The 12,028-nt window shown below is 37.5% G+C and overlaps 1 protein-coding gene across 1 annotated transcript; it reads left to right on the top strand.

The window, feature by feature from the left end:
- The first annotated feature begins 516 nt into the window (after positions 1-516).
- On the top strand, positions 517-11,013 carry LOC140330678 (myelin P2 protein-like). Its single transcript, XM_072411000.1, has 4 exons — positions 517-670; positions 7,083-7,255; positions 10,048-10,149; positions 10,820-11,013. The coding sequence occupies exons 1-4, from the start codon at positions 601-603 to the stop codon at positions 10,868-10,870; spliced, it is 396 nt and encodes a 131-aa protein (XP_072267101.1). The 5' UTR covers positions 517-600; the 3' UTR covers positions 10,871-11,013.
- The last annotated feature ends 1,015 nt before the right edge of the window (positions 11,014-12,028 follow it).

The raw sequence follows: 12,028 nt of genomic DNA, 5'->3' as shown, positions 1-12,028 counted from the left end.
TTAATACACGCTCGCCAGTGTAAAGCTGCCGGATATGCGCGGCTCCGGCCGCGATCTTTTTCAGTTGCTGAATAGCGCGATCGCGTACGATTCCGGATCGCGAATACGAATGCGCGACCGATAATCCGATTCTGCTTGATGAATCAGGGTCATTGGATCAGCGTGACAGCCAGGGGATAAGTCCTTTTTAAAGGAATGGTCAGCAATGGCAGCTTTGTATTGTTTCTATACAATTCTTTAATGCAAGATTTCAAGGAAAATCAACTGGGAGATAAGTCATTGTCAGCCCAGGTTTTGTGGTTTGTAAGTAATCCAAAAAAGTGTTTTCTCAGCGAAAGTGAGACATGTTCTTAATAAATGTTGCTGTTGGAACAGGAGTGTGGGTGTGGAGGGAAAGCCACGCTGGAAAAGTGGTGAGAACAAGTCATTTCATGTACAGTCAAACTGAAATATATATTTTCTACTTCTAACTGCTTGTGGTGACATCACTGGAGTCCAGCCCCACTGCATCTGTTTAAAAAGGGACTCCTGTTAACTTCTTCTCAGTCTGCTGTTCTTGGATTTTCATACATTACATATACTTAGGAAAGAACTGGCACCATGGCAGAACTATTAGGTTGCTGGAAGCTGATTGAATCTGATCGCTTTGATGAGTATATGAAAGAAGTTGGTAAGCGGACTACTTGTTATATCTTTATTATAGACATTTTGCCTTTTCCAATCATTACTGCATAAATGTGCAGAACTGCAAATGTGCATTTTATATGAATGGTTTATCAATTGTTTTTGTACCATATATCTAACTTTTGGAGCTTTATGAGCTTTTAATAGATTTTAGATTCTGAACACCAGCCAGATATAAGAGAAATACAAATAAATGCAACTTTTTTATTTTTTATTATTTGCAAACAGAATTTGACTTCAAATCAGCCTCTTGCAGCCCATGTATAGCAGAGCTCAGATTGTGAGAAAGAGAAGAAACACAAAAAGCTAGTTCTGCTGCTGTGTAGCCTGCAGATAAGATATGTCTGTTCACAGGTGAAATACATGTGCTTAATCTGTTTTCATGAGGTTCATTTTAAAACATTTGTACACATATGGTTTTCCTGCAGTCTGCTGCTCTAAACATTCTGAGCCCCCAATAACCCCTTATATTAACCCAAAACCCATGCTGTTTACCATGTGTGTTGAAAAACATGCAGTTTTTTTTTTCTATTGTTTTCATTACTACAAATGAGTCATTTGCATACAGGGCGTATTCAGAATATGATTTTCTTTTTACTTAACTGCTTTGGATTACTGATTTAGCAAATGAAGCCTGACTATATCAGCATTTTCAGAAATGCAGCAATGGCAGCTGGCATGGCTCACCCATGCTGGATTTCTTTCAATTCCCTCGCCCGCAGGTACATGTGTTCATGTTATCCTAGTTCTTGTCATGTTCATGCTCCCAGTGTCTTTTTCTATAACTACTTCTTGCTGCCAGAGATGTAATAAAAAAAATTGACAGTGCCCCAATGTAAAATTTTACTGATATTTCATGCATAGACTTCCGATGTTGACTAGTTTTTTAAAAAAAACTTGGATACAATTTATCTGTCTTTATAGGAATACTGTAGGCTTACCCAAAACAGAAAACCTAATGAGAACACCCAATAAGTTTAAAGCTGAACTCTCTGCAGATAAAAAATATACAAATGTATGCACTTCTGGAGTTATTAACACATCACTAAATATGTGCTTTAAATAGAGGCAGGGTAAGTACCTGAATTTCATCTAGAATCAGCCTCTTGTCCCTAGATGGGTCTAGGATGACCTGGGCTCAGAGAAAGTGAGTAAATGATAGCAGTCACTGAGGACATTTATTGGCAGAAAAAAGTACTGCATGGGAAATCTTTGGTTTGAAGTGGAATTTGTGTTATTTTTGTTGGAAGCTTTATTTAATACTGTGTGTCCGTGCATCCAAATAAATGGGTACTTTGGATTCCTGATGTGGTAAAAAATACTTCAATTATGTAAAATGTAACATGCAATGAGGAATTAGGCAAGCTATTAGGCGCAGATAGTCAGGGGCAGGTTTTTTGTAGTGCTCTGTTTCAACAGCAGAGGGAGTAATTTATTAATCAAGCTACACTCCAGCTCATAGGACTGTATTTATAAACCAGGGAATCAATTACTGCCATTAAAACATATGGACCTGAAAAAATGTCCAATTCCATATATAATAAACTGAGCCCCCAGTGTTACAGAGCTCTTCAGAAAACTATAAATAATGTGGTTTTATAAGTAATGCTAAACAGATCTTCAATTTTACTAATCTATTTTAATTTAATGACGGTCATTTTACAGTCTTCATAGATCAAGACAACTTACATTGTATCAATAAAAAACTATGGAATGATCAGCATGTTATTAGGTTTCCCTATAGCTGATATTGCCAAAACTTGCTAAGGGTGATGCTAGCACGGCAGTACACTTACAAGGTCCAGGATCCAGCCAGCCCTCCAAATTGACCATAAAGGAGCATTAGCTTGATAAGGTTGTTACTCATATGCATACCGGATTTCTTATTCTGCATGCATACATGCCATGCAATGCAATAGAAGTTGAGTGGTCTGAAGTGCTGCCTTTTCCAGCCAGAGTTCTTTACTACATGAGAAAACAGGAGGCCAATCTCTAAAAAGATTTGCAATGCAAATCAGATTAAATGCAATCCATGAACTGCCATGTACCCTGTTCAATGAAGGCAGTGGGATTTTTATGATCCAGGAAAACAAATACCACTTACCTATAGACTCATTTTGTTGTGCAGCAGAGTAATGAATGTGCTTTGGAAAAAAAAGCATTTCCTTTCAAAGGATTTAGTGCTTCCCCCATAATTTGGCAAACACAGAACCCTCTGTAGCCTGTGTCTCTCTTCCTCCCCGGCCAATTGCCAAGCATAGAATTGGTGCAAGTTCAGATCAAAGGGAATTGAAGCTTGCACATTGTTTCTTCTTTCCTGCAAAGTGTCCGGGGAGAGGTTAGTAGAGCAATGTTGGCATTGTTGGAAGTTGATTATCCATGGAAGGTCAAAGCAGTTCACTTTAAAGTGTTTTAAGCCTTTGATCTTTTTATCATAACTGTTGGCACCATGCCTAACTTTGTAAAGTTTTCCTTAGTAAATCTTCTTTTGTGAATCGGTTGTAAAATCTCTTACCTGGAAATTCTGCCAGTAACCACACTTTGTGTTGCAATGTAAAGCCACGTTAACCTCTCAGTTAACAGCAATATCGCTGTGTCCGGCTAGAGGATTTTCACTGTGGCCTATTGATAAATAACATTGAGGGACCACTGTACACATTTCAGACTTTCAGATGATTTTACGGTCTTGCGAGTATCATCTGACATGTGAATAGAGCTAAGGCTGCTATACCATAAACCTAAAAAGGCAACCTGTCTACTAAAGTGAAGGTGTGCACATGGAAGGTTAACAACGTTCCAGCTTTTCACGAAACAGTGGCATAGTGTTGTCAGTACACAACAGGAAGTAAGAAAACTTTGTAATGAATTAAAAAGAATAACCCTAAAAAACACACATTGAGGATAGATTTGGGTTTGCATACACTGTACACTGTAGGATAATTGTCACTGGAAACAATTTTTTATGACTATTTCCAGTGACAGATAAACAAATAAGCGCTGTACACACAGCATCATTTTGTCCTATGGAGAAGGGTGGGCGAGTGGCACCCCGATGTGCTCTTCTCCAATGGAATTCACAAGGATCATTCTCAATCATATTCAGGGGACACATGTTGATTTTTTTTCCAGAGGCAAACATCTTTAATTTGCTGTGTGTATGCAGCCTTAGTGTCACACTAAACTCAGGTTTTCATTTTCACTGTTAACACAGTGTTGCAATATAGAAAGAAATAATCTGATGTAACATTCTGCAGCCCTATTGGAAATAGGGGAGTTGGGGGTTTAAAGCTATCTTACAGTTTTTATGTATCATTAATTAGACTTACGCCAATTCAGTAATTACTGACGTCATTGTACTCTTGAAATACACTTCAGGCAGATTACAAAACTAAAAATATAATTCATTAATAAATCTTTCTAGATATCAGCCTCCTGTTTTCTCAAGTAGAAAAGCACTCTGACTGGGAAAGGCAGCACTTTGGACCACTCAGCCCCTATTGCATTGCATGGTATTGACACTTGTATGCATGCAGAATAAGAATTCAAGTATGCATGCATATGAGTGACAACCTTATCAACAGGCTAATGCATGCATTTGAAAGGCAGGATGGATCCTGGACCTTTTAAGTGAGATGCCTTGCTAGCTACACCCTGGGCAAGACTTTGGCAATTTCAGAGAGTTTCTAAATATAAAAATAAACATAAGGATCAAGAAAACCCAATACCAACATGCTGATCATTCAATAGTTTTAGTGAAACAATGTAGGCTGCCTTGGTACATGGGACTGTAAACTGACAATCATTAAATTAAAATAAATTAGTAAAATTGAACAGATCCTATTAGCATTACCTATAAAATCACATTATTTATAGATTTGTGAGGAGCTCTGTAACACTGGGGGCTCTATTTATAAAATATTGAATTAGACATTCTCTCATGCATTTCCTTGTGGGAAATATTCCAGGTCCATGTGTTTCATTGGCATTTATTCCCACAAAGGAATGTCAGATTCCCTGTTTTATAAATGGAGCCCTGGTTTATCTTACATGTTAATAATCAATGTTGAGCATCTCTCATTTTCAGTTTGTAGCAACTTTTGTTGGCACCAAATCCATTGGCAGTATTTTTTTACTTGGAAAAAAACCTCTGTTGACAAAGTTATTTAGCATTCATAATCACAATCACAAAAAGGCACATATAAATCTGCTACTGTAGCTACATGTCACAGTGACACACTTCACAAAACAAACATTGTGCATGTGCCGACAATTGTTATCCAGTCCATAACTGAACATGGAAGAGGAGAACACAACGGGACACCTTCCACTTATCCTTCGCCCTTGCCGATCTTTATAGAGCAAACCTGTCTGTACAGTGTTTAGGTTCTGCTTTAATTTATTCTTATGTCCCAGCAACAACTATTGAATATGGGTACTAAATTATACATTTGAGTATAATTTGTGAAATTTTAGGTATTTCATTCAGGTTGACCATAGATAAACAGATGTTATCACTTGCCACTTGATAAACAGAAGTTATCACTTGCCACCATCTAAACTTAAAGCAAAAGAATTGGATTCCAATAATTCCTAAATAGCCACAAAGAAAATAAAACAACTTTATGAGCAGAAAATTGATTTGTATGACCAAGTTTGCTTTGGGATGCACAAAGCCTGATCAGATAGCAGAGCTGTGGAAGGAAACCAAGGTCACCCACTCCATGCAGCTTTCATTAAACTATGGGTGCAGGGGAGGCAGACACAAGGGCCCTGATTTCAGAAGTGAAGCTGGGTGATCCACAAAACATTAAATGGATTTTTAAAAATCAATTGCTATTTGCTAGCAAATGTTTTGAATCCTGGACCAGATCCATTCCAGGATTGCTGTATCACACAGCTTCACTTCTGAAAGTGTATTCTCTCCAGCCTCGGAGAACTTTATTAAATCAGGGCCAAGGAGAGGGAGCAGCAGTAATCATTCTTAATTACTGAAAGCTCCCGCAAAGCATGTCTTAACACATCAGGCTAGTTACAGTGCCTTGTGGTGCCCAACACGTTGGGCCTGATTTAATAAGGCTCTTTAGGACTGGAGAAAAAAAGACTATCATGGATGTACCTGTGTAATTCAGCAAATGGATCTCTTAGAAATCATTCCAAAATCTATTCCAGACCCCCCAGGTTTACCCATGATAGTCTATCTTATCTATTTTTGAGAGCCTCAGCCATGGTTCCTCTGAAAAGGATAATGATCCAACACACACAGCTAAAAGAACTCAATAATGGCTAATAACAAAACACTGTACTTGTATGAAGAGGTCTTCTGTGAGTCCAAATTTGAATCTTAACAAACAGTTATGGAAAGAACTAGAACATACCTGAGTTTACTATGCTAAAGCTGTTCCATTTGGCTTTTCATTGTATTTTTTTTCCTTTAATCTGTTTGTGAAATTCATGTTCATTAATCTGTCATGTTCACTGCTTACCTTTTAAAATAATTTAAAAACAAAGTGTAAAAGCAATGAAAAACAATCAACACCTTCACAAACTATGAATTATTCTGTTTGGGAGGCTGACCCTAATTTCTCACTCCCAAAGAAATATGCACAGTGTGGCCATAGCCCAGTTTTAGCACTGGCAACCATCAATCAGAATAGTATTAGTTAAAGACATATGACATTTCGCACCTTTATCTTTGTTATAAGTGTGCACAAATACATTCCTGATATACCACAATACAGAAAGTTTCAGAAAGAACCTTTTTTTAATAAAAAGTTGTACCTTTTATCAATAATGTGTCCAGCCAAAAACCTATGGTAATAAAAAAAATACTATCTTAGGATCTAAAAATGTGTTTTCACTTAACCATAACTGTCATTTAATGAACACAGCAACACTATTATTAAAAATACAATGTATTATTTGTACTTTGTGTACTTTGAGGTTGTGGTGGGTTTACTGCTTCCTCACCCCAGGAAATGCTGCTGCATGTGGAGACTTTACATGTCTCCCAATGGAGCCGCCATAGGGGGCGATTGGGGCTGCAGCGAGCGGTACCAGTAGCACTTTTTGCCACCAGCTATAAAATGTGCATACGTTGGATCTTTTTGATCCAGAGGTGCTTTAAGTTAAGAGTCCTCCGGGGAAAAAAGCAAAATCCAAAAGGAGCAAATAAGATAAACCAGGGGTCTGAGAGTAATAATATAAATATAAATGAGATTATTATAGTATAATATTAATAATATTAATAATATTATAGTATAATATTAATAATATTAATAATATTATTAACTATTAATAATAATAGTTATTCCTTCTGATAATTTGATCATGTCATTATAAATTTTGTGGTTCTTCAAAGCTTTAATCTTTAACATATATGTTTTTTTACTCTTTTGTAGGTGTACCTGTTGTCACCAGGACGGTTGCAAAAACACTGAAACCCGATGTGACTATCACTAGAGATGGGGATGTGTGGTGTATAAAAACAGAGAGCACCTTCAAGAATACAAATCTCCAATTTGAGCTAAACAAGCTGTTTAAAGAAACCACAGCAGATGGCAGGGAATGTGAGGTGAGAATATAACATATCTATTGTTTATGTACATAGTGTAGTGTGCGATTGAAGACTAAAACATTATAAACAAAGTATACAAAGGATACATTGGTACATCTGACAAAAAATTAGGTCATGACTCTTTGGAAACTTTATTGGCTATTTGTAATTTTATTTTGATTCAAACTTAGACATTACATTCTAACGCATGACACCATTAACTTTAGTTGGCATCTGTGAGCAATAATGAATACTTTACAGTTCTGTCACTGGAGTAGCTGCCAACCCCCAGGTCATCTTTCCTACCCAGATTGACCCTCTCCATATCATGTTCTTAAATATGATTGCTGGATACCTAAAATGGAACTAAAATTCCACTTTAAAAGTTTGGCCTCAGGAAGTGCATTATTACAAAATTGGGCAGGGGATGTCCGTTCTGAAATGAGTTACCTGCTCAATTGCTGCTCCAGCTGTCAAAATCCTCTGAGCTGAGCATGTAAATCTCAGAGTTGGTTGCCAGAATACCTAGGAATCCCGACTTCTCTTGTGGATGCCATTACATGAACTCCCACGTGCCTGCATTGGAGTTATCTCATCCCAGACCAGCCAATCCAGATGGCCAAAGATCAGAATGCTGAGGGAGAAGGATTATGGGGGTACCTACAACAGAACAGGGACAGGTGAGTTTAATTTGGGAATAATTCTGCTTTAAAATCAGCTCTCCTTTTGTGATAAGCACATATTAGTTTGCTATGAACAAGAGGCCATTGGGAACATTCAATTTTTTTTCACAGAAGGAGAGGTGTTAGCAGCATGCTTTTTGTTGAAATTATTGGTGTGGCTAAATTATGGGCATAATCATTAGAATTGGTGAATCATCTTTTTAAGTGCCTGCCAGCTGTCTCATGATAGAATTATATAGTTTAGATTAGATAGTTTATTAATGCACAATTGGCAAAATGTTAATTACTTTTCCACACAGGTGCATCCTATCTGTAATAATAACACAGCACTGAGCTAATTAATGCTGCACCTACACAAAGACTTGTAATTGTTTAAAACGTCCAAAACAAAAGGTCACTTCAGCAACTTATCCACAGCTCACAGTACACTCATGTAGTGGTCAGTAGCAAGAATGAATCTTATATACATATAGCCACAAAAGATCGTTGGTGTCAATTAAACTGACCTGAGAGGTACAAATTGCTTATGGCTCAAGGAACCCCCCTAGCAATCTCCGGAGGAACCTTGGTTGGGAAACACTGGTGTAACTGTTCATTAAATGGCATCAAAAGGTTAACTATCAGAAATCAATTTAGTTTCTGTTGATGTATATTTAAGGATGACAGTTTCATAATAAATTCCTGTATTACACAAAAACCTACAGCACCCCTAACAAGCATCTCTTTAAAGAAATGAAAGTTTGCTAAGCTTGGAGCCCTAAAAATCCAGATGCAGTGTGCAGCCAGTAAAGAATGATCTGCAGAGGAATCATATAGGGAAATAGTATGGGGGGGGGGGGGGGGGGGAGTTCACTTTAAGACACACTGTAGTAAATACAGTAACATATCACTATAAATATGTATTTGATCAATGGCATTGTTCTAGCCATTCTAGACTAAAAGCAACCCTGCTAGCATGTGAGTGCACAGTGGGGATACAGCAGACCAGAGCTGTACAGCAAAATATCTTGTGTTTATTGCTCAGTGTAGGGAAGGACAAATCCTTTTCCAAAAAGAAACAGATATGTTTAATTTTGCAGAATGTTTTTGAATTGTATTGGAAAAGGAGGCTTGGCCAGGGGAAGTATTGGGGACTTACTTATCAGTTCTAGATTATTCAGTTAGTTCCTGTTATGATGCATGCTTATATATAAAACGTTCTTGTATACACTCAAATATAAACCAAGGTACTTATTTTCATCTACATACACAGGAAACCTGATTTGACAGCAATTATTGCTGTTAAAACAAAATCAGTAATCAACAGAAAAGACAATTACCATGAATAAAGAATTACCATAAATAAATACATTCATGGAGCGTTTTTTTAAACAGTTATTTAAAATGGAAAAATATATATAAAATCACATGGGTGATTCTTTTCTTTTTCTAAAGGTATTTTGAGGGGGAAAAAAAAATTCTTACTTTATATATGGTAGTTTTCAGATCAGTATACAGCATACACATAGTAAGGAAATTTGCTGTTGCATAAAAGGTTTGCATCTACTAAATTCTTTAAAAAATGAATACTGAGACATGGTACTCGCTGAGCATTTGTCCAAATGATAGCGAAAAGTTGAATGAACAATAAATAAAGAATATATGTTTTTTTCAGGAAAGTTCCTGTCTCTTGGGCTCTAATGGCATTACATATGATGTCATATTCTACACAACAATCTACTTGTGATTTCAGATGCAGCTCAGTGCAGACAATCTGGTATTCCCCCACCTATAGATGCAGGATAAGCGATCATTTCTGAAACCCCTATTATTCAACAGATTTCTGTTTACTTACTGGCAGGCTTAGATTCCTGGCACAGCTCTAAGTTTAAACATCTGAATGGGTGTTAATGAAACTAGGAAGGAACCAAAGTGTGCCTGGTGTAGCTCAGGGGAGGAACTAGTTCTAATGTAATATGTTGGCAATCATTTACTCAAATGTAAGTGACTGTCTAAGATTATCTTCATATTTCAAGAAGTTATTATATATTAAAACCAATCTTGACTTGTTATGATAAAACATCTGACTGTAAAACAGTAGATGCTCTTATATGCTGCATACTGAATTTTTTTTAATGACTATTTTAGACTATCATTACCCTGGAAGATGGGAAATTAATTCAAAACCAGAAGTGGGGCGGAAGGGAAAGCACAATAACGCGAGAAGTAAAAGATGGTAAAATGATAACGGTAAGTAAGCATTTATGGTAAAATAGTCCCTTTATTTAGGCCCAAAGAATACAGATTCCTTCAGCCAAAAAAATATTTGAACTTAGCTTACATCAAATTGTAATGCTAAGAATCCAAAGCTTTCAGAGTCCTGTATTGTCCAGATTACAAATACTTCAAAGATCCCAAATTCCTAAAGCAGCCTGCAGGCAGGAATAATACGGATCCCCAGCACAAAGCTCACCTACCATACTTGTTTGCAGCTCGCATGTTGGCATTACACATCAGATACAGACCCCCCTAATTGTATGCCTCCGCTATTTATGGCCCAGACCTCCTGTCTGGCTTTAGCAAGCCCAGGTGTGTTTCCAAGTGGAATGGAAAAAAACAACAAGTGTATTCCTACCTATTCCAGAGCCCTGAAACAGCCTTTCCCAATATGCACATTGTTTAAAAGAGCCCATGCTCTATATATAGGGGAAACATACCTCCAATCCATGACCCATCGCTGTGGCCCTGCACACAATGTATACAAATTAACATAGCGAAATTCCCACTAAGGTCCCCACTAATCTGGACTTTTGTGTGAATTTGTGTTATGTGTAAGTATGATATTTTGTGGAAATCTAATGCACGCTTTAACTTGACTGGATCCATCTAATATATATTTATTATTTTCTTTTCTTTATAGATATGCAGAATAGATAAAGTGGAGTCCCGTCGGGTTTATGAGAAAAAATGAACCTTCATTCTTCATGGACATCAATATGCTGTATGGTTTAAGCTCAGTTCAATGAGCAGCATCATAAAGGATACTTGCTATTTTAAACATCTTTGATATATCTGTGCAAATAAAGCAAGTCTGCAGAAATCTTTTACATTTTACATTTCTTTCTTTGTTTTTGCTTTTCACAACACTTTTCAAAGAAGGCTCAGCCACCCAATCTTACAATTTTTTATGTGTATCCACCTTCTAGCTACCATTCTATTCCCCTTCTCCCATATGTTTCCAAACTTCTTGAGCGCCTTGTCTATAAAAGACTCATTACCTGAACACCAATTCTTTCTTTGATCCTCTCCAGTCTGGTTTTCAAGCTGCCCATTCCCCTAAAACAGCCCTTAATAAAGTCGCCAATGACCTCATCATAGCTAAGTCTCAAGTTAACTTCTCCCTGTTCATTCTCCTCGATCTTTCCTCTGCTTTTGACACTGTTCATCACCCCTTTCTAATCCAAATCATGCGCTTCATTGATATCTGTGACACTGCTCTCTCGCTTTGCTTCCTACCTGTCTGACCTCTCCTTTCAAGTTTCTTTCAATGGTAATTCCTCCTCTCCTACTCTCCTCCTGGTTGGTGTTTCCCAAGGGTCAGTCATTGGACCAGTTCTCTTTTCTCTGTACACCTCCTCTCTCCCTAGCCTCCTTTGACTTACAATACTATCTGTATGCTGATGACACTCAAATCTATCTGTCCACCCCTGACTTGTCTCCCTCAGTCCTGGATATGGTTTAATGCTGATTGTTGGCCATCTCATCATGGATGGCTGACAGATTTCTGAAAATAAACCTGGATAAAACAGAACTCATCATCCACCCCCCCCCCAATTCAAAATATCCCCTTGGAATATTTCTAACTGTTAACAACACTGTAATTTGTCCCTCCCCTCATTGTCTTGGCGTCACCTTCGATTCTGCCCTCTCATTTACCTCCCATATTCTGAACATTTCCAGGTCCTGTCACTTTCACCTGCACAACATCTCAGAAATCCACCCCTACCTATCCCCAGAGACCACCAAACTCCTTGTACACGCTCTTATTATTTTTGTCTGGACTACTGTAACATCCTCCTCTCCGGTATTCAACTAACCCGACTTTCTCCTCTACAATCTATTATGAATG

The sequence above is a fragment of the Pyxicephalus adspersus genome, chromosome 5 (genome assembly GCF_032062135.1).
Source record: "Pyxicephalus adspersus chromosome 5, UCB_Pads_2.0, whole genome shotgun sequence".
Lineage (NCBI taxonomy): Eukaryota > Metazoa > Chordata > Amphibia > Anura > Pyxicephalidae > Pyxicephalus > Pyxicephalus adspersus.
The sequence above is the reverse complement of the archived record's forward strand: the minus strand, read 5'-3'. Positions and strand labels throughout refer to the sequence as shown.

Bases quoted from the DNA above. Each gene is read 5' to 3' on its own strand.
- LOC140330678 (XM_072411000.1), top strand. From the start codon at position 601: ATGGCAGAACTATTAGGTTGCTGGAAGCTGATTGAATCTGATCGCTTT. The intron at 7,256-10,047 runs GTGAGAATATAA...TGACTATTTTAG, and splicing joins CAGATGGCAGGGAATGTGAG to ACTATCATTACCCTGGAAGA. The intron at 10,150-10,819 runs GTAAGTAAGCAT...TTTTCTTTATAG, and splicing joins AAGATGGTAAAATGATAACG to ATATGCAGAATAGATAAAGT.